At 42.1% G+C, this 26,279-nt stretch overlaps 1 protein-coding gene across 4 annotated transcripts; it reads left to right on the top strand.

The window, feature by feature from the left end:
- Window positions 1-132: 132 nt before the first annotated feature.
- GLIPR2 (GLI pathogenesis related 2) lies at window positions 133-25,573 on the top strand. 4 transcript variants are annotated; one of them, XM_059483349.1, is made up of 5 exons: window positions 642-792; window positions 13,464-13,572; window positions 16,199-16,302; window positions 22,977-23,054; window positions 23,996-25,573. In XM_059483349.1, the coding sequence occupies exons 1-5, from the start codon at window positions 780-782 to the stop codon at window positions 24,154-24,156; spliced, it is 465 nt and encodes a 154-aa protein (XP_059339332.1). In that variant the 5' UTR covers window positions 642-779; the 3' UTR covers window positions 24,157-25,573. The 4 variants fall into 4 exon arrangements, with proteins under 4 accessions (XP_059339302.1, XP_059339332.1, XP_059339312.1 ...); XM_059483319.1 differs by lacking the exons at window positions 13,464-13,572; window positions 16,199-16,302; window positions 22,977-23,054; window positions 23,996-25,573 and adding exons at window positions 133-301; window positions 1,771-2,473; XM_059483329.1 differs by lacking the exons at window positions 642-792; window positions 13,464-13,572; window positions 16,199-16,302; window positions 22,977-23,054; window positions 23,996-25,573 and adding exons at window positions 824-1,015; window positions 1,771-2,473.
- Window positions 25,574-26,279: the final 706 nt, after the last annotated feature.

Genomic DNA, 26,279 nt, shown 5'->3' with positions numbered 1-26,279 from the left:
TGTTCACTGTAGTTAAAGTGGTTAATATTTGTCAGATTAACTTGAGGCATTTTGATGTAAAGTGTAGATAACAGTGGCATAGCGTGCTTACACAGATGAAATGAGACATACTCACCTCCAATGCTTTTCACAGAAACACACCATCAGCACAGCTCCTCTTTAACCTGCAAAATCTTATTTTACTAATACCTTCTACAGGTTATGTTGTAACAGTGCAGGAAGTGATTCATTTCAGACATACAAATGTAGTTATACTTCAGAGTGCTTTATCACTTTTCTGTTTCAACTTCACGTACAGCAGGTGGGTAAAACTTCAACATCATTTAGCTGTATGAGAGCCCCATGGGCTATGCCCACTGTGGCAGCAGATCTATTTGTCAGCAGAATTTCTTCTCACAGCCTACTCTTATCAGAAGACAGATGTGATTACTAAGCTAAAATGGTATGTGAAAACATATGGTGTTTTGGAGCTGCTTGGTTACTGTGGAGGATAAATAGCTCCTGACCCTAACCAGGATCTTTTCATGAAAAAAGAGCGGTGTCCCTATGCCTTATAAAGGCATGGGCAGGCTTATTCCAGCGCTCAAAAAGGGGCGGTGCGGGTTCGTGCTGCTGAGTTGCTTGGGGTTTTTTTTCTCCAGTAGCGGTCGCAGGCGAATGAAGAAGTTGAGCTGAAACTGCGAACACTTCATCCCGGCACTTAGCGGCAAAACTCACCCAAGAGAGGAGGACGCAGGTGAAATTAAAAAAAAAAAAAAAGAAAAGAAACCCACTTGGTCATGGGGAAATCAGGTGAGCAAATGCCTTCGTGCAGTTGGCTGTGTGTTCGCACAAAGTCCATGCCTGGTTTTGTGCTTGGAAAGCGTTGCTAAAGCGTTCAGTGGCTTTCCTCGGAGAAGGCTGCTTTCATTTGTGCATGGTACTGCCTGGGAGGAGCTTTCTCCCTGACAAAGGGTTGGATTGAAAAAAAAAGAAAGGAAAAGCGACCCCCCTCCTCAGCCTGCACGATGTAGAGGTAGTTGTATTTCATATACAACTTGGTAAAGTTTGTATTTTGTAACTTAAAGTACTTTTGCTTTGTTGTAAAAAATGGCTATGAATCCTGTAGCTTTAAAGTTATTTTGTGTCTTGCTGTGGGACAAAACTTATTAGCCTTGCATATAAGCTGCAGGATGCTTCGAGGGGGGTAAGCTTTATCACCCTTCCTGTCGGAAGGATTTAGATGTAAGATCTGGTTACTATTTAACTGCGGGCAGAGCTCCTAAGTCTCTCCCCAGCTGTGCACATATTCTTTAAGCCTTTCCCTGCTGCTGCTTCATGTGCTGTTGGTTCCTTCCCCACTGCTGCTGGCTGTCTGTGTGCCCTGCTCAGTTTGGGCTGGAGAGACTTCTCCAAAGCTGCCAAGGAGCCAGAGACCTTCAGAAGGGAGTGCTCAGTGCCCCGGGTTTTCTCTGCCTTTGTCCTGTTAAGGTCACGAGTAAAAAAACTGTCCTGAATTTCTGAAACAGCTGTGAAACTGGATGGGACTTTTTGTTCTTGTTCTTAGGGCATTGTTTCTGTCACAAATCAGAGCCTAGTGGCATGTTGTCTGTCTGTCCTGTGTGTGAACAGCACATATAGGGACATGCTCAGCAAAACCTAGTACTTGATTAACTCAAAACTTTAGGCCTCTTCAGAGAAACTTAAGGAAAATCTTTGTGTGAGTAACACTTTAAAGGGCCTCCGCATGGGTGCACTTTTTTTTTTTTTAATTTTTCTTTATTTTTAAAGGTCAGCTTGCTAGATGATGCTGCTCCTGCGCCTGCAGCCGCCGCTCCTCGGCCTCCAGGGCCTCCACCCAGCCCCGGCTCTGCTGCAGCTTCTCACGGCACTGAGGCACCTCCAGCTCCAGGGAGCCGACCCTGGTGCACAGGCGGCTCTCCCGGCTCTCCCTCTTGCCCACCTCCCTCTGCAGCCGCTCTCTCAGCTGTCGGTTGCTGCTCTCCAGCTCCCGTTTCTCGCTGTCCAGCCCCTGCAGCCGCTCCTGGGCCTTGCCCAGCGCCTCCAGCCGGTCCCCGAGCTGCCCCCGCAGGTCCCACGGCGGCCGCTTGGAGGCGCCCTCGGAGCTCGTGCTCGTGGCAGAGCCTGCCCGAGGAGCAGCTGCCACCGATGCCGCCTTGTGAGGGCCATCGTTCTTCCCCGCGGCCGCAGCGGGGTCCTGAGCGGGGCCTTGGGCGCGGCCTTGGCAGCTCCGGGCCCGAGCCCGGTCCGCGATTGTTTCTGTTGGGGAGGTGCCACGGGCGGCCCCTCGGACGGGGTCCGCTTGTCCTGGGCCCGGCCCACCGGCTGCCGCGAGAGCTGCGGGCGCGGCCCCGGAGGCGCTGCGGGAGCGGCCTGAGACTGGTTCATAAGAGACAAAGAACCGAGCTCTATTCATGCTAACCTTCTAAGATATACATTAAATAACCTTGTTGCCATCCAAAAGCCAATTCTACAGAGGCCTATTGTTATTTGTCACGTATGCTCTACTGCTTGGGAAACTTCAGTCTGAGGCCTATACTTTTTTAACCATTTCCTAAAAACCCTCTAACTTTATGGATTCCAACAGATGAGATCAGAGCTGTCTGCAAATATGACTGTAGAGGGCTTACTAGTATGATACCCAGTCCATACAAACCACCTGCTTTTTTTTTTTTTTGGCAAAGTCCAGCTGCCAGTGGGTGGGTTTGGCCTCATATCCTGACAGCTAGATTGGGATAAATAACCCTATAACAATTTAAATAAGCATAGTTGCTGTGAAGTATCAAGTTCAGCACTTCCCATGCTAAGAAGTACAAACACCAAATCAGTGTAGACATTACATTAGCATTAGCAAAGCACATTGGGCAAAAGCAGTAGAGATGCTCCACTGTGCATCTCACAATCCCCAAAGGAATAAAAATCTCCTTTTGTTTTAATGCATGAAAATTGCTGAAACAGTCATAAGGCAATTACCATGTTCATTTTTTCCCCCTGCACATGTATTGCTGTGCATTAATTGATTTTTACAAACTTAGGAACAATGGCAGACCAGAAACTCCCTTTGCCAAGGCTTGGGTAATGTTAGCATCCTTAAGTGGTTATACAAATAGAACTTGAGATCTAGGTACGTGTTAAGAATGTTTTCTATTTGTGTCATGCTTTTCAAACCAATGTTAAACTAGGTCCAGGTTATTGTCTTTGAGCTGTGTGCAATATTTTTAGATGAATCATAAAACTGAGATCCTGTCCTGACAATTGGTTTATTGACTAAATCCCATCTGCCCTTTTTAGTTCACTGAAGTCTTCAAATTCCTGTCTGAGATCATTCAGTGTGGTTTGCCTTTGAATGGGGAGAGCAGCTGTTGCACAGGGTATTGCTTCCTCTGGGTTTTGTGTGAAATACAAAATGTGTTCCCACTCTAGTACTCTAAAGGTGCGATGCAGGCAAGTTTCTCTGTACTGAGGTACACGAAGGTGTAATAGGTTGCATGACAGATCTGTTTGTCCTCAGAACAGATTCCTTGCTCCTCTTCTGGGTCAGAAAGGTTAAGGCAGAGATTTCCTGAAGGGCTTATTTAAGGATGCTCTAATTCATGACAAGTGGGGCCACTACTTTAATATAAGCTAGCAGTTTCTTTAACCTCTTGGTTTTGGTAAATCTCTCTTGAAGTCTAAGTATCCCCACACAAAGAAACCTGCTGTTGGAAATCTCAGTTCTTTGGTAAAAGCTCTCCAATAATGTTGTATTACTAGGTGTTAGATTATATTTGAAGCAGTGCTCATTCCAAGTGTCAGAGCTAGAGACAGCACTCTGTGTTTCATTGGATAGAGCTGAGTGTTGAAACCATCAGCATCTCTGACTCAGCTTTCTTCCCTGAAAGCTACAGGCTGATGAAACCAAATTCATACTGAAACTTCCTTGCCAGGGTTAGACAATGCCTCCCGTGGTCATAACTCCTGCAAAACTTAAGCCAAACTCAGAGACCGCTCTGCCCTCCCCCAGGTGTTATCTTTTCAGATACCGTTTGGATTAGTTGGAGATGCAGGCAGAGAGCTCTAACCAAGAGCTCTAACCAAGAAGACAGGGACAGTATTTCTGCAGGAAAGGAGGGGATGGGGAGCTGGCAGCTCTCGGCTGCCCTGCTGCTGAGGCTGCCGTGCTGGCAGGGCTCTGAGCCCGCTGCAGCTGTGCGCGGCCGGAGATGGACGGGGTCCTGCAGGCAGCCCTCGCCCCACGGGGGACATCCATCCCTGCCAGCAGCTGCAGGCGATGCTCAGGAGAGCAGCTGGCTGCGAGCTCCACTCCTCCGCTCTGGAGCACGTGGATTTCTGCTGAGCAGTGGGAGTCTCTGAATAGGCCGGGATGGTGGTAGGAAAGGCTGCTGAAAGTCTTGTTTCTCCCACTTCCCCCCGGGTTCAACCTCGCGGGGGAAGGGAGCTTGTCCCGCTCGCTCCCTGCGGGGGAATAGCTCTCTTTACTCTGGCAAGTGTGTGCAGACGGTGTCAAGGTCGGGCTCAGTAAATACTGCAATCATTTTACAGAATTTGGTTTTGTTGTATTTTTCTGCTGGTTTTCCTTTTTTCTGCCACTTCGACAAATGTGGGCGGGACTCCAGAGAAAGGGCTGGGAGTTACCCACTGCTCTGCGTGTTGAGTCAGTACAAAAAAAAAAAAAAACAAACCAAAGAGGGGCTGAGAAAGGGTTTTGAGAAAAGGAAAAGAGACAGGAACCAGACTCAATGCAGTTTTCCATGCTGGTTTTAATCTCATTTAGAAGCATGTGCTGGGTTTTTAACTCTTCAGATGCATCTTCAGAGTACAGTAAAAAGGACTGTTGTGTTTTCTGCAGAACGAGCTAAATCTTCAGCTGAAATGCTGACTTGTATTCAGCATCCTGGTAAGAGACAGCCATAGCAGGTCATGACAAAAATACAGGCATACTGGGCAAGTGGCCTGTTTGCTTTCTGAGAAATCAGATACTCCCAAGCTGCCAAAATGAGACAGTTATGCTGGCTGGTTTTACAGGACTGGGAAGATGGATTGTTGTGAACTGTTAGAAACTCTGCTTTTGCATTTGGTAACATTGGGACATTTGCAGAACTTGCCAACACAAGTTACTGTCTTTTTCTTTACACCAGAGCTGAACTGGAGGTGTGGTGGGAAAATGACTTTTCAATACCAAAGTTAATTCAATTCTTAGTCCCACATCTACAGTTGCATGTAGAAGACATTGATTGCTGGGTTCAACTTCAATAAGTAGCAGAGAAAAAAAAGTCTTCCTGGAATGTGTCAGGTTTTGGCAGTATTCTGAGCCCAATTTTTACCTGTCTGTTGAAGCATCAGGGTTTTGGTGGGGGAGGAGAATGCAGCAGCCCCCCCATGCAAGAGTGGTTGCTCCTGTCAGCTGGTAGATTGTACCCTTAGCTCCTCATGTTCAAGGCAGATAAATACTGAAACAAGTGGGCAGGGCTCAGGAAGAATAAGATAGAATGTGATGGTCTGTAGTAACTGAGATACCTACCAAGGTTTCCAATGCTATTGTGCTGTACATTAACAAAAAAATTTTAAAAAAAGATTGAGCATTAAGACGGAAACATGCAAACCCTGCATTTTCTATCCATACAGTTAGTAGGGTCTGTCTTGCCTAGGTTTGAATTTGCTTCTGTTGATGCTCTATGTGCAGGAACAAAAAGTATGAAAAAACAAGTATTTTGATTTTGTTTTGTTGTTTGTTATTTATCTCAGCAGGCCAGAAGACTATGTCAGAGCTCTCGTTCTGTAGTGGCTATGCTGTTCTCTGAAAGATAAGTTGGAGTCTATCTCTGTTCTGTTTTTACAGGCAGATCTAAGCAAGTTCTGCCCATTCTGTGAAGGTCTGAACAGCAGCCAGAGCTGGGCTGGGTGGCCCTGCAGAGGGGGATGAGGTGGGGCTGTGCAGGGGCCCAATTTCCCTGGTGCAGAACTGGCTCCTGTGCAAGTAGGTGAGAGGAGGTGGTAGGAGTTTGGGGTGTTGTGTAGGAAGACAATATGAGCCTGTTTAGGTCACTGTAAACAGTTAATGTGTCCCTGGAAATGTTCAAGGTCGGGCCAGATGAAGCTCTTAGCAACAGGGTGTAGTTGAAGGTGTCCCTGCTCAGTGCAGGAGAATTGGACTAGATGATCTTCAAAGGTCCCTTTCGGTCCAAACAGTTCTATTATTCTGTGATTTTTTGAAATAAATACCTTTTTGGAAAGTTTTTGAATTGTGAGAGCTAGAGTTTAACCTGTTGAGCAGAGGGCTAAAAAACAAGTGGTGTAATTGATTGTATATGTGAGTAAAGAAAGATTTCTGTGCCTCCCTGCTTGACTTTGGGTACTGGATGGGTGTGTTCACACACATCAGTGATCAGAAGAAATGTGCATGGCTGTATTTCCATGCCTCAGGGAGGTGCATAAATAAACATACTTTGAGCATTGCCACAGCTATCTTGGACGTCCTTGGCAGAAAAGCAAGGTGGGAGGATATTGGAGCCGATGAGGTTAAAACTAGTTCAGGTATGCTTACCCCAAGCCATGATAGAACATGAATGGTAGAGGTGTAAAATGCAGGAGCATATCCCAGGAGATGTGGGATTGCTCTATCTCACTTTGATTCTTGTTTGCAAAATTCTTCTCTTTCCAAAGACTTTGGTTGGCACACAGCCAGCAGTGCTATGGAAAATGAGTTTGGCACTGGGTAAAAACAAGGTTGTGTCTGTTTCTGTCCATCTACAGAGCATAAGAACATGCAGCATCCAAAATATGAATAGAAAAAATGATTCAATTTCAGTTCAATTACTTCTGTACAATTACTCAAAACAACTGATGTCTGTTGTTACTCATTAATAAATATAGTTGTGCCTTATTTTCTTCAATAAATTTCTGTAATTATAAACTCTAGGCAGACACAGCACTGGGGAGAGAAGAGATAGAGAAGATTACATGAATTGCTTCTCCTGCAAAGTGTGATTCTAACATAAACAGGTCACTTGTGGCTTTGTGTTTGGAAGTGCGTGTGCCCTAGGAATTCTGTGGCAGTTGGAATTAAGAATAGGAGGTCTTTCTGATGGGAGAGTCTCCTTAGTCTTTTTGAAAGGGATAGCAGCATACACATTAGCTGCCTACAAATGTTGTCTCTGTGGCTGTGTGGCATGATTACAATCTTCAGGTGTCCTTCCTGGCAGAACAGTAATAAAAACAACACACTTGATTTTCTTTCATGCAAAGCCAGGACTGGCTGCTCTGGAGATGATGAGCAATCAATTCCAACCTTATGTAAGATGAACGCTCCATGGAAGGGAGCTGGCTGTTTTGATTGTTGGTCAGTTTGGAGGAGACAGGAGCTGCAAGGCAAGGACTTCTCCTCCCACCCTTGCCTCCAGTGGAAGTGAAAAGTTGCTTCTGTCAGTGCTCAAGACCACAAGACTGCTGATTAGTGCTGCTTGTTTTGTAAATGTCTGTATCACAGAAGGCTCTGCTGCCTCTCAGAGCTGTGCAGCCTCCAGTTTACCAGGTGTTCCTTTTTAATCAGGGCAGTCAATTGCCTCATTGTTTATAAAAGGCCTTAAGTGAGGAAGTAATCAGCACTGTCTATTATAGCAAGAATAGGATTTGCAATCAAATAGTGACATGACTAATGTCATTGAAGCATTATTGCATTGACAGCTTCATATTCTCAGGCCACATGCCCCAAATTGTGTGTGGGGGAAAAGAGTGTGTTACATTGTGTGGCTCAGGTAATGCAAGGTTATTAAGTTACCAGTTTGCTGTAGAGCAAGCCCAGATATTGAAATGAGTGGGGTCCTTGTCCATCAATGCAGTTAACTCAGACATCTCACTGTTGTCCTGAAGCTCACCCCAGTGATAAGCAAGTGTGTGAGCAAATTCAGGCAAAAGTGGATGCTGAGAAAGATCACAGAAATTCCTCCCTGAAGGATCTCCTGAGCTGAAGAGAAAGCTATTTTGAGCAGCAAACATAGGAATGTTCCAGGAAACTACTCCCATTTAAACTGGTATCTAATTATAGCTCCCAATTCCTTTAACTTCCATCAGCAGTACTTTCTCTTCTAACTTTTAGTAAGGTTACAGGATAACTCAGGTTGGAAGGGAAATCACGTACCAGCAATTATGATATCTCTTATAAATGCTTATTGTATAGGATGGGGACCTTGCCCCTTTTTTGAGTTCTTGATTGTGTAAAAGGAGACAAGGAAACCCCACCCAGGATACAATACTTTCTAAACATAGTATTATTAAATCTTTCCTCCAGATTTATACATGGTTTCATTTCTTCTGTATATTTCCAAGCAATCAGCCAGTTATGTTAAAGAAAAAGGGAGTTTAACACTGGAGGAGATCAGTTTTTATGGCTGGAAATAATTCATGAATTGGAGTGTCAGATCCATTTTCCTAAATGACATCAAACATTAAGAGCCAGTCTTGGAAGATGTTACAGTCCCAAAAGGGGGGCAAGAAAGTGCAGTTAAATATGTGGAGAAAGAAGCACGGAACATTCACTCCCTGTTGCTGCAGACCCAGCCAGCATGAGACCACCCTGAAGCATTTGTGGCTTCAAGCCAAAGTGCTGAGTCAAAGTGCAGTGGAACATAGACAGTCTTCTTAGCATTTCTCATATCAGTTATACATCCATCACTTCTCCATAGAAGGAATGCTATTCTCACAGTGGGAAGGATTCAGCTAGGGATGCTTTCCAGAGAGTTACATTTCCAGGGTGGGTAAAGATTAATACTCAGCTCTCTTAGAAGAGTCTAGATGCAAATGTGGTCTTTAGAAGCTGGGATCTCTTTTACTTGAGATTTTTGTTTGTTTCCAGTCAGTGAATATGCTTTGAGACATTTGTCACAATAGAAGTATCACTTACCTGGGACAGTAACAAAGGACTTTTTGATGTAGTTACTTTACAGTTCCCTAAAGCTTCTCATTCCAATTAATTTTTTCCACAAATCTGTTGGGCATACTAAAAGCTGTATTTGCTGCATTCTTATTCCATAACCCACTTCTGCTTCCAGGGTAGAGTAGAGCAGTTCTGCAGAATCAAGGAAGTCTGAAGGGATTTCAGTTTTAAAGCAGAGCTTTAAACTCAGTGTTTAAATGATTATTTAATTACCTTTTATGTGTTTTCTATCTACTTTGCATCTCTCTTCTCTATGTATTCTGGCACTTGGCTTCTGTTGTGGTTTAAGCATGGTTTTCTCCAATTTAGAGTTCCTGCTGAAACCTCCCCAAATGATGCACTGCTCTCTCAATCTCCTCTCCCCCTTCCCATGGGTGGCTGGAGAGGAGAACTGTAGAAACAAAAAGTAAAGACTTGTAAGAACAATTTACTGGAAACAGCAATGAGAAACCATTTACTGGAAACAGGAAGAAAACAAACAGCAACAATATTAATAGAAAAATGTACAAGACAGGTGAATGATTCATATGCAAATGCTCACTACCACTCGGAACCTAAAATAGCTGATTGTGCCACACTACCTTGACGTGGATGAGACCCCTTCTCCCATTCCTGGAAAATCATGAGAGGTGATAGAGAATAATCTCCAGGTCCTAGCTGTGCTCCCTCCTGGCTATTGCAAAAATTAGCCCTGGCCTGGCTGGAAGCAAGATAGTTTTTTTCTGCCTGGGTTGTGGGCCTGAAAGAGTACCATGGAAGTAACATGCAGTGTCCTATTAATAGAAGAGCAAATTTCTAGGTATTTATTTTTGGGGGAAGATTGAAAGGTGGGGTCATTATCTCAATTTACTTCTAATGTATGCATTGGGTGAAAATTTTGAGGCCTCTGTCATGATTCAAAGAGAGATTGAGACAGACATAATGGTACCTTTCTCTGTAGGATTCTGAATGAGGTTTGTTTCATAGTAACATAGGGCAATCTGAGTTGGAAGAGACTGTTGAAGGTCCTGTAATACAAACCCCAGAGCAGGCATATCTTCAGCTACATCAGGTTGCTCAGAGCCCCATCCAACCTGACCTTGAATGTTTCCAGGGATGGGTTATTCACCACCTCTCCGGGCAGTCTGTGCCACTGTTCCACTACCCTCATCATAAAAAAATTGTTCCATACATCTAGCCTGAATTCTTTTATTTTAAACCTATTTCCCCTTGTCCTATCACTACAGACCATAATAAATTGTCTGCTTCTGTCTTTCTTATAAGCCTCCTTTAAGCAGAGGCCACAATAAGGTCTCCCCAAAGCTTTGTGTTCTCTAGACTGAACAGTCCCAACTCTCTTTTGTTGATAGCATTATATATTAATTATTTGAAGGCTAAATAGAAAAACTTAGTATTTATGGAAAGTAAAACATTACCAGTGAAAATTAATCCATAAACAATAGGACAAAAAGCACTGAAAAGAAACAATTCCTCTGGAGATTGATACAGGGCTCATTTTTGAGTCACCAGGGTGGATACTTAGGCATAAAAATATATGCTTGTTTTGCTAGTCATGTGTGTGCCTGCTATAATGCTGTGTGTCCTGAGTGCTGAGGTAAAGGCTACCCACAGCATTTCTGCTGTGTAGGAATTTGATGCTTTGTGGAACAGTTCACTGTTACCATCTTGTGGCTCCACAAGAGCAGTGGAGGAGGTGCAGTTGACAGCTGCAAAGGTGATGCAGGGCAGCTTGTGTTGTGGAACACACATTTGGGTAAGTCACCACTGTTTTGGTGCCCAAACTAAAGTAGAAATGGCAGGAGAAGACAGCTCTAACAAGAAGGTATATGGATTCAGGCATGAAGAGCTCTTCATGCAAGAAAGACTGAGTAGATTGGCACTGTTTAAAGACAGTAAGAATAGAGAAATAGAATTCTCTGAAAAACAAATGTGATGGGAAAAGGCAACCTAGACTCCTCTGCCTATTTTTCCCTGTCACACAAAGCTGATCAATGAACCTGGAAGTCCAGGAGCATAACAGCTGTAAGGTATGCTCTGTACCACATCATAGCCTACAATTTCATCGTCACATGCTGCCATTATCTTAGCCAATGTTCCAGAAGAATAAGAAATAGAGGCAAATAATTGAATATTGAGGAGCAAGCAACTGTATCTAATACCTTCAGTTTTACTTATTAAGGTGTGTAATGATTCATGACCAAACTTAACTCTCTGGCCGTAGAAAATAATTTTTTCTAGCAGCTTAAGCAGCTTACATGAAGGGAAAGAAGTATGTCTCCACAGCTGTTTGGGAAGCTGTTCCCATTTGGGTGGGAGCCTGAAAACTCCCATTAACTCTCACTTTTAAAGCCTGGCTTCTCAGTGTATGGAACACTGGTAAAATGGAAAAACTTAACATGCATTCTGAAACAAATCTGAAATATATCTGGCACTTGGGCGTCCCTCTGCACACATCATCAGGCATGGGAAGAGCTGTACAGAGGGAGGTGGTTAGCACATGAGCTTGAGTCACAGAAGATAAGCTTTTCTATAGCAGCCACCTTTGAGGGGAAGGGAGGATGGAGGCTCTCCAGGGACAGCATAGCAGTGCCTGTTGCAGCTCGAAGCAACTCAGTTTTGTCCATGACTTGTTACTCTTTGTAAGGCAGAAAGTTTGTACAGAGCTACATTATGCAGTATTTCTGTTAATCTATGGACTAAGCACTGACAAAATCTGTATTTCAGTTGACTTTTTTTTTTAAATTAGAATTTCAATTTGATGTTGTCATTGAGAGCTAATTTTTTGGATAGAAACTTCCATACTTGCAGGTCAGATTGTTTATCTACTATTTCAGTGCTGAGTGGGTGAGATATTAAGTCTAGGTGATAATAGGCACAAGTTTCGCATGGTCTCAAGAGAAAAAAAAGTAGTCTGGAGTATGTGATGCAACTTTCAAAGCTGTGTTTTTCAGTGTCTTTAATTTGTAGGCTGTCCTAACATTTCCTTGTTGGAAGCTTGAACCCTCTGCATTAGGGAAGGGGGTGAATTGGGTAGGCTTGCTTTCCTCAGTGACTTCTAATAGATGCTGTAGAAATTGGTACCTCTGTAACAGAGCAGATGAGAGGTTTAGGACCCTTCACAGATAGAATCGGCGAGCTGTGAGCAATGGTAACAAGATTGATGGGACAGGTTCATTAGCAAAAAGGAGTTTGTGTGTTTGAATACCAGAATGCAGGTGCCTGTTTTCCTGATGATGTGCAACTTGTGATACACAAAATTGAGGGATAACTGAAGAGGAGGAAGGTGGTGGGCAGATGTCACCTTGTTCAACAGGGCTTCTGTGTTCTACCAACAAACGGATACAAAAAAAGTGAGCCTGAAAGCATGTTATGGAGAATATATTAGATATATGTCCACAATGACACTTTCATCAGGAAAGAGCCAACCCAACTTCAGACTGTGTTCAAAAGATTTAAGGTACTGCATGAAACTGTAATGGCTTTCTTGTGTGCATTGGATACTGAGATTATTTTAGGCTGCTGTATTATCCCAGTGCTATTGAGGAACTGGAGAGAACTCCAAGAGCAGCCTAAAGCATGAGAGTAAGCTGAGTAATCACCTTAGGAAAAAGTTCTGGGGGCAGTATGTGCAAACTGACAGCTCTGTTGTGGAGAAAGTGCATCATTAAAAACAGTGGAAGAGAATATAATATAGCAGAGAATGATTGATTTTAGTTGTCAGGATCAAGTAGTGAGAGGAAGTTGAGAAATCTAAGGTTAATAACAGGAAACTCTTTCTAGTCATAGAATCTGTTTGGGTTTCCCAAATGCCTTACAAGGAAAATTATGGTAGTCATGCTAACTGAGATATTCAGCAATGAAGCTGATGAATCATTAGTAAATATAAAAACCCATGCCACAGAGGTTGTTTCTTTCCTTACCACTTCCTGTTTGTGAACATTTATTTGTCTTGAGCTAAATAAAGGTGCATTTTGAGATTTCTATGAATTTGTACTATAAAATTAATTAGAAGAATGGTGCATGTTTCCAAACACTTGCAGAAATATAAACATTTTAGTATCTTCATTCTCTTTAGGTGGTGCCCTGACTAATACAGACAATTCTTGCATGGGATAATCATTTGCATTTTTAATGCATCTCCTTGGAGGAGTCATTTGTTGCTTACTCTGAAATTGGAATGGTGATGAAGTGCACTGAGAGCTTAAAATGAAAGTCAGTCAAACTGATTTTGGTTTTAAACTGACACACTGATTGACTAACCTTAAGTCACCTTGCTATTGAGGAAAGCAGTAATGATCACAGTTTTCTCCAACCTTTGGTGAGTCTGTAGCTTCCCAATGGGAGTGTCTGTCAGAGTTTGGTTTTGGATGGAAGTCAGTGGTTCCTTTCATCCTGCTGCCAGGTAATGACGGTGGTACCCCTGTGTTCTTCTGTCCAGCGTGCACCAGGGCTTGGGTTCAGAGTATGCTTTTTCTGTTATCACTAATGTCTGTATTTGACATACCTTTCCAATTTTTTAATGTGCTTTCAGCTTCCAAACAATTTGCTGAAGAAGTCTTGAAAGTACACAATGACTACAGGAAGAAACACGGAGTGCCCCCATTAAAACTCTGCAAGAAGTTAAACAGAGGAGCCCAACAGTGAGTTCAGTCCTTTCTTTTCTCTGAGATTTGTGACACTTTTATCTGTTAGGTTTGACTGTGTTTACTGCAAAGATATTTGCCTTTTGACATGCTGATAACCAGTGAAGACTTACTGAGTAGAAAGTGTGGGACTCTACTCTTTCATCCCCTCTTTTACCATCATATAGCAGTAGTAGAAATTCATTTTCACTCTGTCTCACTGGTTACATGGACACATGTGGTCACAACTGTACAAATCTTTCTTGGAGCCTTTTTCAGATGTGGACCACATCTGTCTGCACTGGTAGGTGTCCTCTGCAGAGGGCAATTGTCTAAAACATGCTTCACCACCACTTCTGTCAGATGAGAGATTGTCATCTGTAGGAGACAATCTAGTCCTGCTGAAATCTTGGTGATTTCATTTTTTTTTTTCCTTGAGACACCATTATAACTGGATACAGTATTTCTAAAACGTGGAATGCTAGTGACTCATTCACCAACCTTGTAATCTGCAGGGACTTTCCTTCTGTTCTTCTAAGTGTTTTCTTTTTTTTGGTTCTGTTTTTCATGCTCACAGTGAGGAAGAGATTTCATTGACTTGTCAATAGCACTTGTTGAGTGTCAGAAGTGCAACACTCAGTTTGAACAAGTCAGCTTGTATGAATAGTTCAGATTATTCTATCAAATATGCATTGCTCCACATTTATCTCTGAGTGTGCTGTTGCCCTTGCTGGGTATTTTTAGATCCTTCAGAAATTCTTCACAACCCTCTTTGGTCTCAGCTGATGCCCTGCTGCAATGAACAACAATAGGAAACCTCTCTTTGCTTGAGGTCTATAACTTAACTTGTAAGAATTAAAAGACATGAAATTTAAGAAATCTCATATTTTTCAAGACAGATTTTGCATATTCTTAAATTAAAAGAAGAACTTCACCTTTTCTTTGGGTATATTCTATATATGACCTTGGTTGGTATGTATTTGGATGCTTTTGTCTCTGGGTGCTTTTCTGTACTTCTCTACCTGAGTTGAAAATGGTATGTTTCCTACTATTTTCAGGCCCAGTCATTGTGACAGGTGAACTGACTATTGGATTCCTGCTTTAACATGAGATGAGTCAGCCTCAGCAGGTGTCTGTTTATCTCTGACTGTAATGAAGCATAGGGTGATGATCTCAGATGAAAATCTCATGCTTTCAGCTGCCTGAGCTGGAGTGGATTAATCACCTTTTGTCTCAAATCCCTGGCAGCTTCATCCACCTGCAATGTGTACTTAGTCTCAGTCCTGCCTCTAACTTGGGATATGAGGGTCCTGAGGAAAATTACAGGACTGTAGAGATAGCATCTAAAGATCCTCTAGTCCAGGATCTAGCAAACTGACAACTGACAAGTTTTCATTATTTCTAAATTAATGGATGTAGCTAATTACTCTTATTTTTGTTTTGGTGGGTGGATTAGGGCAGAAGGAAATTAGAACCTAATGACTGCAGTGCTAGCTTGGGTCAAAATGTTCAGCTGTACAAAATTCACGTCTCTGGCAGATGCCAGTAATTCACGATTAGGGAAGGAGTAGGAGGACAAAACAAATGTGATCCTTCCCCCATTATCTTCTTCTGGAAATTACAGATTTATCCTGGAAATTACCATTTTCCTAAGCAGTAAGTTGTATCCTCATTTATTTGTTGCTGTTGTTTAATATGCTGTGAAGATTCCTCCCCACATCCAGACACTGAATTTGCCTCTCTTTTTTTCAAACTCACATGTGCTTTGGTGCCTGCATTGTCCTGTGGAAATGAGTTCTGCTCCACAGTGTGGAAGAAGAGCTTTGTCTCACTCGAATTTTAAATCTATGACCTGATGACTCTGTGTTGCCACTATAAGAAATAACAAATGGTTTTTCCAATTTCCCTATCTCTGTACTGAAGCCTTTCCAATGTTGAATAAACAGAGTAATTGCTTTACCCATGATGTTGTTCTTAACCCTATTGTTCTAAGAATATAAAATACATCCCACATTCGCACACATGTCAAATTCTATAGAAACAGGGCTGCTTATCCCTGTGTTGGTTTACACAGTTGTTGTCAGAGTCTCCATGTGATCCCCTTGTCTTCCACCTTGTTGCCTGGTACATTGCTCTTTTTTTCTATTTGACTTTTTTTCTTTCATTTGTAAATGTAGGGGGTTTGTGCTTGCTTTGACTGAATTACCACTTCTGTTTTTTTTTCTAGTCTCCCTGAGAACATTTAAATTACTCCTGTGAGTGACCTAGAAATACAGGAGGTGGCACCTGTAGCAATTGCTGTAGGTACTTCCCTTTCCACTGGCAGCTGTGGCTAGGGATGGCCGTTGGATTTCCAGGTGCTGGTTAAAATGTGGTGGAAGGGAATCTGCCCTTTGATTTCTCCTAGGCCCTTCTTGGAATTTATACAGATGCTCATGAAAGACAGGGAAAATGTGTTTTTCCTTTCCCTAACTCATTGATCTATGTAACCTTAAAGCATCTCTGTCCTCAGGGCTTTGCAACTTGACTTAAACCCATCATCTTCCAGCACAATTCCTTCCTTGCATATCCTTCTCTTCCTCCTGTTCCTCCTCCTTTCTGCTCATTGCACCTGTGGTCCCTGACTCATGTGTCCCTTTGCTAGGTATGCAGAAGAACTGGCTACCACAAGAGTCCTCAAGCACAGCTCCGAGTCTGCTAATGGGAATTGTGGAGAAAACCTAGCATGGGCATCTTATGACCAATCAGGTGAGCTCTTTTCTTTTGTTGTCTCACAGACACCTGATAAATGCCTTATCTCAAGTACTTTGGGTTGTATCTGGTAGCAAGAGTGCTGGAGTTTCCTCTGCTTCAAAAATGTATCCAGCATAGCCCAGCCCAAGCTCCCTGGGGACAGGCTGGTGGTTTGTAGTCTCCTGTGTGTCCTGACAGCAAGAAGCATATGTGGGAACAGAGGGCGTAAGGGACTGTGATGGTGTGTCCCTTTGGAAGGAGGACTTGGCAGCCACACTGCTCCCTGTGTCCCTGCTGTTGAGCTGTCTTTAGTGGTGCTTGTGGGTCCATGCAGGAGAGAAGGAAGTTGACAATGGCCCCTACTTCACCTTTGTCCTTAGTTTGTCTCAGCCAAAGAGAGGTCTGCCCACAGCCCAGCTGTGGTCAGGGAAGTGGAAAAATGTCTCTTGCACACTGCACAGCAGTTCCTGTTTGTGGGGGCAAAAGCAGGGGACTGGACACCAAAGTAACAGTGGCTAATGTCCTTCCACTAATATCTTCCACTCTGTCAGCAAACAGCTTTAAGCTCTTTTCATTATTACATTTTTGAAGACTATTTTGCTCCATGTATTTTCTGATTGTAAATGCAATTTGTAACTGGGAGCCTTTGGTTTGGGAGCCCCAGGAGCTGAATTTTGGTCAGGCTGACAGCCTGTAGTGAGCCCTCAACTGCAGAGAGATTCAGCAGGCTCTTCCCTCCTGCCTCCTTCCAGTGAGCAGGGCTCATGCCTCAGCCTGCTGGGACAGCAGGTGGGATGTATTATAAGTGACCACTTGCTTTCTTTATTCTAATCTACCCCTGGAATTTCCAGCACAGCCCCAAAGAAACAGAAGCTCATTTCTGTAGGCTGCAGGCTCTGTTTGAAGGATCTGGAAATTTCAGTGGGTTTTAGTCCCAGGGATGCTGTTTGGTTCCTCTTCAAGTGCTAACTCTAGCCCCAGTTTTCCTGTTGAAAAAGAAACCCATGGTGGAAAAATACAATTTGATCTGCTCATATTTGGCATTCTGTCCTTTGCAAGGGTGTGAGGAAAGGATTGGGAGCAGCATGGGAAAACACAGATGTATGGCAGAGTTTGCATAGTGGCTATGACTCACTGACTGAGCTTAGCTCTTTCTTGTTTGTGTTACTGGCCTGTGCTCCTTCCCTTGAGGTTAAAGCCACAGAATTCCCTTTTAGAGAGCTGGAAACATAACACACAAATCCTTCTACATAATGTCTGTGTGTCCTTTCTCTGGATGTGGTCTGTTTTCTTCAATGCACAGTTTCCATACATAGCTTTCCAGTTTTGAGAAGTTTTGCTGGTTTTTATCCACAGGATTAAATACCATGTTGAGCAAATTAAGCTACATCTTCTTTTGTTCTGTGAAACATTTCTACTTTTCCAATGCAACAGGATCACTCAAAGTACCAGAATGAGAAAGCTAGTTCTTCAAAGGAAGTTATTTTCTCATCTAGGCTTCGTCTTCACCTCTGTGGAGTTGGTTCATTCTTCCTCTTTTTCTCATATAGTTCTCTCTGGATAGTTAATTTGTATCCTGCTCAATGAGGCAGAAATTTGGATTAAGACATCCATTCAGGGGCTTAACAAAGGCAGGCAGTGTCTTCTGGTTTCTTTCCCAGATAAAGCAAGACTCAATAAACCTCTAGAATACTCTGTATTCTCTCTCAGAAAGTGATGGTGTTGTTTATTTTGGCTCTTGCTGAGTTCTGTAATAATGCCAGAAGATGCATTTCTTGTTTCAAGGAAGGCTTAAGCTTTCAACTATAAAGCCTTCTAATATGACTTCTCTCCTGGTACAAGAATGCCTTGAATTCTATTCAGGATTTTAGAATTACATAGCCTAAAGCTGTTGCTAGAAATATGTTTATCCCTGTAATCCAAGAAAGAGGAGTTGACAGCTGTTTCCTCCCTCCAGTCCTGCAGGAACTGCTCTGTGGCAGACTTTTCTTTGTCTGTGTTCAAATAAGTGAGCTGTCATCTGCCACTAATGCAGAGACTGCAGCCTGCCTCGGCAGCTGTGCTATGTCAGGCTTCAGGGTGCCTCATCTCATTTCTCTTGTGTTGGGGGGCTGCAGGCAAGCACTGGATGTCTGAATTCTGTTTGGGATGGCTGGTGTGACTGAGAAGAACCTGCCCTGTTGCTGGTGGAAGCACTGTGGTTTATGAACTCTAGAGAGAGTTTATGTTAAATCAACGCTCTTTCCCCTTAGACTGGTGGAAGGAATGTTGTGAAAACTTAGTTTTTAAGTGGATCACCAAGATGCTGCCCATTTGCAGAGAAATATGGTCTGTGTGATTCTGTTACAATGTTTTTGGCAATTCAGTGGGATTACTTGAGGATTTAAGCTTTCTTTGGTATAAGGAGAAACAGGCTGGGCCCAGAGAAGTTTAATGTCGAGGGGAGCTGTATACAGGAATAGGGCTGCCACAGCATTGTGTTCCCAATGGTGAGGCTGGGAATGTGTGTCCAGTCTTGCACAGGCTGGGAATGTGTTTCCAGCCTTACACAAACACACATATATCATGGACATGTGTTTATGTGCGGAGCAGGACAAACAGATGCAGTCAGTATTAAAATGAACAGCACCAGTGGCCTCTTCCTCTTTCCTTTTCCAGATGATGCCAATATATGTTCCAATATATATTACTGGAGTATATATAAGTAAATTAATATAGTACATCAAAATACAAGTATCTATTGCTCAGTAAATTATTTAAAAGTAGATATAATTTTTATTCTATGGTGTTAAATTACATATGTTTATATATATATATATATATAAAATAGAAATATAATTCCAGTGTGGATCCCAGCAGTAACTGAGTTCAGACACTCAGTCTGCCCAATAGCTGTCCCTGGATCCTGATCTCACCAGTAGCTTGCACCTGGACATACCCTGAGGCTGCAGTTCCACTCCAGTCACCAGCACAGTACATCTCATATACACAGGTCCCTGGCTGCTGGCCAGAACCCATCCTGCAATGGCCATTCACTTCTGCAGCTCCCCCAGAGCACTTCACCTGCTCACCAGCTGGTCCCTCTCCTGCTTTGCTGGTGCTCCAGTTGCTGGCACCACACAGAGGTCCCTGCAACCCTTGGTTGGCATTCACACCCTCAACATCTACACAGAATGGAGCTCCTCACCCAGGAGAATAGCTAAAAATGACATTTAATGAGATAACAGCACAGCTGATGAGATGCAGAGTATGGCCATGTCACTGCTTACATGCAGTGACCCCTTGTTAACAAGGGGGACATTATTTAGACATTATTTATGTTAGTCCTGCATCTGGACTGAGCCCACACGGTCACTCCTCTGACCCTCTAAGGAAGCTTGAGGCACAGTCAGTGTGGCCACGTTGCAAGCATGTTGCTCCTGTAAGTAAAATCAAACTACTGTGCTGGTTCTGGTCCCAGTCTTGGGCAAAACTATACTTGGGCATTAGTTCAAGGATTGTTGCAGCAAGTTTTCACTTGGGCAAGATTGTCCATCATGACTGAAACTCATTAGAGTGAGATTCAGCCTGTTCTGAAATGAACATCTAGAAAGCCTAGCTGAGCAGGTCATCAGTGAGCTGCCTCTCACTGGGACAAGGGTGGAGTCAAACTGTGTTTCCATAGTCAAACTGTGTTTCCATAGTGAAAGTGTTGAAACTCTGAGTGTAGTTTACAGCAGTGCAAAGAGGAAGGGTGATAAAAAAGCCCAGAAGAATATTTATTAATCAGTTCCACAAGCAGAGCAACAGAAGAGAAGCTGCAGCTCCGACTGCAGGGCAGATCCATGTGCCTCTTGAGAGGAGTAAACTTTATCATTTCTGCTCTGATCAGGAATGAAGAATGTGAGCAATTTCTTTTCTGTGTATTTTTCCTTCTGACTGGAAAGCATTGTGAACAGCAACCAACTTCCTTTGTTTTGGGGGAACTTTGGGAGCAGGGGGAGCTGTTTTCAACAGAACATTGTAAAGCAATCCAAACAGACTCTAAATATGACTGCATCATTTATTCCATAATACATTTAAATGTAAATGAAATATCATGGTCAGTTTTCTGAAACAATAAGTTTGAGGATGCAGGTTGCTCCTAAAGCAGGTAGGCTCAGGGCACTCCTCAGCCTACCTGCTCAGGAGTAGGTGACTTATGACCCTTGTGCTGTTTTCTCTCTGGAAGCCTGGAGGTCACTGGGCTCAAAACAGGGGTTTTCCTTGGTCAGCTTTCCTATGTGCCAGCTGTCACTTTCAACACTGGTTTGGCTGGTGTCCCACCAGGGCACTGTTTACTGCTCTACAAAGGGCAAAGAATCAGAAGAAAAGTATTTCAGAGGAAAGAGAGACTGTTTAATCCCTAGGTACCTACCTGTCTTCTCATGAGGTAATAGCTTCCACATTGGATTCCCCCTCACTTCCCGTGCCATGTGACAGATACCATTCATTCCCTTCACTTACAGGACACTTCTTTAACATGATTTCAAGACACAGTTTGTCAAAAGTTGCCTAGTCCTTTGGTGACCTTCTCTTTTGCTGGAAAAAAGCCAGTCTTTATTTTCTCACAGTTTACGAGGCCATGACTCTTTTAATTCAAGGATGGTGACAGCAATGCTATGTAATGATCCTGCATGTGAAAAATGGAGAATAGTGATCAGCTTCTCAGCTTTAACTGCCTGGCCTCAGTCAGTTGAAAGCTTTCATCCTTGAAATCTGGGAATTAACACATGATAGACTGTGCTGTCCAACTATGCTCATTGTTTTTCAGATACAGGACTGAGGCAGTCTTATCTGATGCCATTGCTATCTCCCTTGAATTAAAGCAAACAATTTTTCAAATGATAGTATTCTTTAAATTAAAAGCAAATTAATTATGAAGATATATTGTGTTTGTCAAAACTTCCATCTGCCCTGCATTACTTGCATTATGGAGATTTTGAGTTCTGTCACACGCAGCCTAGGCACACTTCTCAGAGCTACAGTAAGCAGAGTGGGGGTGACTTTCTGTTTAAATACTGTTTCTACCATATCCCACTGATACATTACCAGAGGGAATAAAAAGCTGGCAGCAGTGAGAATGCAGTCCTACATCTGCTAAAATCCTGCTTATGTAGTATAGTCACTTCAGCACTAGTACACGTAGAATATATGGGCTTCATAAGGCCTGATATGTTGCCAGTCACCTTCTGTACTTCTGTTACACCCAGCTTACCACAAACCCATCTAAATCCTTCACAGCTATGAAATCTAGAGTGGGGCAACAAGATCTGATTGGTTTGTTGTGTGTTTTTTTACTATGTGCTTTTTCTTTTCCCCTTGTATTGCATAAAGGTCACTATTTGCACTTTCTTTTAATCTTCATTTTAGCTTGAGTGTGAGTAAGAAATGAACAAATAAGTAAGTGTAACATACTTCAACCATAATACAGGTCTACTGGGTTTGTTTTTCCGGTGCAAGGAGAACAAGAAAAGAAGGAACCAATTGTTATTCCTGAAACTTTTACTTTGGGAGGCAAGAGATATTTTGTTACCTTTTATGTAGAAAAAAAAATATTTATTCTACTAAGCACCATTCCTAACAACCAGTGTGGCATATAAGTTCATAGTACTTCAAGTTCATAAACCTCTCTAAAGATAGCATTTCACTGAATATTTGCTTATCAGCTAGGGCTCTGACAACCAGCTTGCCAGGCTAACATCATCATCCTTTTAGCTGACTTCAGTCATAACAGACTGAAGTTTAAAGAAGTTAACACAGTGTCTCACTTCTAGAAGTGCACAGGTTTAAGACTTTTTGCTGCAAAATAGCAAAGCATGACTCATTGCTCTTCTGCAGCCAGCAGTCCACCAGGGACCAGCATTCTTCATGATGTCAGGCTTAACAGCTTTGGCAGCTTGCTTTGAAATCTCCTGGCCTTGTGTGGATGATACATCCTGGAATGCTAAGCAGAAATTTAATTATTGAGGTTTCTCAGGGAAAAACCTGACCCCTTTTGTCCCCCCAGAGTTTGGCACAAGAATTTCCTAACAACTAGTAATGGAAAACAAGTAACATTTGACATTTGTCTGCACTGCGTCTCCAGATTCTGGTCTGAGCTACATCCCTGGCTGTAGTCATGGTCCTCATACAGCTGTTGTCAGGCAAAGCCTTGGGTGGAATGAGACAATGCTGGACACACAGGCTTCCACATAGAAGCAGCTCCTAAGAATGAATATTTGAGGTATCTGTGGTAGCCCAGATTATAGTGCCTCAAAATGGACCTTCACAGTGGCTTTAGTGCTAGGTAGAAACCACTAAAAAGAAATGAACTCAGAAATCAGAAATATTCAGTGTTGGTGAGAACACAGGAAACTAAAAAGACATCAGAAATTTAACTTTTCTTTGGGTTACCTGGAGCTGGAAGGGGTAAACATCCACAGGTGTGACTTTTGCTTAGAAAACCTGGCACACTTAGGCATTTTCAAACACATTTCAAGAGGAAGAAGAAGCTGGTGAGAGCTGTATGTATAAGCCTGATGACAGGAGCACTTAACCAAGATGAGGGAGATGTGTCTTCATTACCTTCCAAGCTAAAAGTTACAGAAGATCCTACTGGCCAGGCTGTAAGTGAGCTATACTTTTCTGTTTATGTCATGATTCTGCAGCACATTTCTTTTGTCTTTCAGGAAAAGATGTGGCTGACAGATGGTACAGTGAAATAAAAAATTACAGCTTTCAAAACCCAGGGTTTTCTTCTAGGACAGGTAAGTTCAGAGTGGAAACTGTCTCTTCAAAAATGAAACTTCTACTAATATGCTAAAAACTGACAAAAGTGTAAAAAAAACCTGAAAAATTTGAAAATAAGCAAAAGTTGTAGGGTTTTTTCAGTACTGTATTTTTCCCTTGACTTCAAAGTTTTGAACAGGCAACTTATTTTTAAGGTAAATTAATTTGTATGAAATACTGAATAGGAATCTCATAGGAGTCTCACTAAATGTACTGTGTTTTTGTTTACATTGACCTGTGACTTCTGCTGAATTATATCACTCCACTCACAGAGACCACTTCAGCTAAAATTTGGAGACTGGGAACAGGTTGTTGGCTGCATATTAACAACCTAGTGCAAAATGAATGTTGTTCCTAAAATAATGCTCAAGCAGAGAGGTACCTGACCTTGTTTCAGATTAAGAAAACGACGCTTTTCTCCCTGACTTTGGGATTTGCCTGTGCACAGTGGGAACAACAATGTGGGGGTGGCTATTAAACTAGGTAGAAGAAGCCACAAAAACAGTGGGGTTTTTGAAGAGCTGCACATGCAAACACATGGGGGAGTATGAGGCAGTTTAAGCAAATGAATAATAGTCACTCCCAGAACTGCTGTTCACACTGCAGGGAGTACAGACTGTGATATCTTTGTCAAATTTTACATCAGATACTTACCAAACTACTCCCTCCACAACTCTCCTGCTACATGTTCTTATTTGGATACAGAACATGGAAACGGGAATAGTAGTGTGAAAACAAATCAGGTTAGGGGTTTTCAAGATAAAATGCTACAGGTAGGGTTCCTTTTCATGTCCTTCTCATGTTACACAAAGAAGCAGCTGTTTATTGTCCTTTTTTCCCCCAGCACCTCAGATGTTAAAGGAAATGTTACAGATTTAGTATCTAAAGGGAATGTTTACGTTTCTCTCTCTTTCTTCAGGTCACTTTACAGCAATGGTTTGGAAGAACACAAAAAAGATGGGAGTTGGAAAGGCATCTGCTACTGATGGCTCAACGTTTGTGGTGGCTAGATATGATCCAGCTGGAAATGTAGTAAATCCGGGCTATTATGAAGAAAATGTTCTTCCTCCAAGAAAATAACTATTTTTTTTAAGGTAGTCTTATTGCTTAATGACAGGTGAACCTGGATTTGCACCTAATAGTGTTGAAATGAAGCCCAATTCAATGAAATCTGTTTGATACTTCTGTTCATGTCTCAGTGTGGAGGAAGCAATTACATTTTGCTTGAGTCAATCTGCACATCAGGCCCCTGCTGTTTCTGAGGGGACCTCAGGTTATTTGAGGATGAACTATAAGCAGCATTTCTGAAGGATAACATGGGTCATTTTTTTTTAATTGTTTGCATGAACTCTGTGTCAGCATGTGAGTAAACACATGTTGGATGTCTATTTTTTTTTTTTTTTTGAACAAACAAATGTATAGCTTTCTGGAAACTGAAGATACCAGCTTGTAATTATATTATGTACTCCCAGCTGTCCAATACTTCTTAATAACTGTACCTTAGTTGCTCTGTCTTTACCTCCTGCTGTTGTAGGACCCTACTCTCTGCAGATGGAACACATGCAAAACTTCCTGTATGAAAGGTACATGTGTAAAATGTAGTGGAATTCAGACCTGTGTGTTTTTATTAAGAGGATCTTGCAGAACACTAAAAGGCTGCTGGCAAAACTGTGGCCAGCAAGCAAGCTGTAACTAATGCATGATCTAAAAAAAAACCCTAAAATTTTTTAATCCCATTTTAGATGCTGATATGTAAAATATGTTTGAGATGAGTATATTTTAAGTTCAAAGTGCATCCTACAGTTTACAGTATGTACCTTGTATTATAATAAAATTGTTTACTTCCATTGCATAAAAATAAGATTCTACTTTTTTGATATTTATGCACAAAAATGTTTCTTTGATGGTGTACTTTGGATTTTGTTTCTCAGTAACTTATTTTTATTTCCTAAGGAATATCTTTTAAAGGTGTCATGCTATACAGGCAATAACATTCGCAAATCATCTCATCTTCTTTAATAACGTAACAGTAGAGGTATTCACATTGTCATAATTAAAAGATGTTTGCTCTTTATTAATATTATTCAATAATAGTACTATTTCATGTGCTGGATTGATGCCTTGAAAACAATGAAGATTTAATTTCCTTAAGAACAAGCCAAGCAAAAATTCTGGGGACACTCTTTTCTCTGATTAAATGTGGATTGGGCCATTTTGGCCAGGTTCATATATACTCTGCTTCAATTTGGGGGCTTGTTTTCTTTGTAAAAGTTTCTCTTGACTTTTGCTGGGATTCTATATGCCATAATCTGGTTCATGGACAGTGCCATTACAGAAATATTTCTTTTTGTTTACACAGTTGTAATAAACTGCACTCTTATGGCTTGATTATTTGTCACTGTGACGCTGTTTGTTACAATTTTTTTGGTGTAACCAAGAATTTGACACACATCATGAACAACTGAAAAATAAATATTTTTTAATATGAACTACTCAAGCCTTTGCTGTTACCTGATTCTTTGTTGAATAATCATCCAATTTTATTTCCAGGACATTAACATATGACATTATTTCTTTTCTAACACGGGGGAAATAAAAGCAGCAAGTATTCTAGTCCAGGAAAGAAAGAAGAGAGCTTCTAAGAGAGGCTAAATCATGCAGCAGATGACAAATCCTCACTTGATACAAAGACTGAGGGAATGGTTGAGGCTGAGGAGCTGTACCTCTTTCTCTCCCAGCGCCTGCTTTGTACCTTGTTTCACTCTCCTGCTCCCTCTCCCGGCTGACGTGTTGTCAGTAAAGAAAACCCACTCGACTCCCACTCAGGTGTGTGTGTGTGTGTTTTAGGAAATGCAGCCTTGGGGCCTTCCTACCCTCAAGCCCTCAGCTGACAAGAGAGAGGGGAATGAAAACAGAACTTTCTATAAAAAATAACAGGCTTTCTGCGACTGACGTAAAGTTAAAAGCTGATGTTAAAGAAATTGCCAGTATTAAAGTACTCTGTTTTTTTCCCTAACTTTCAGGCTATTGGCCCTATAATTCCTTGCATGATTGATGCAAAGCTGTACATATTGTAATTGAGTGAGTCAAGTCAGAATCTTTCTTTCTCTGCTGCCACCTAGGTTTTAAGTCCAGAGAGAATTGGGGAGGTAGGTAAAGAGAGAAAACAACAAAACAAACCCAAAGCTTTACTTGTCTTTATT

The sequence above is a fragment of the Ammospiza nelsoni genome, chromosome 1, assembly GCF_027579445.1.
Source record: "Ammospiza nelsoni isolate bAmmNel1 chromosome 1, bAmmNel1.pri, whole genome shotgun sequence".
Classification (NCBI taxonomy): domain Eukaryota; kingdom Metazoa; phylum Chordata; class Aves; order Passeriformes; family Passerellidae; genus Ammospiza; species Ammospiza nelsoni.
Note: the sequence above shows the minus strand (reverse complement) of the source record. Positions and strands in the feature narration are given on the sequence as shown.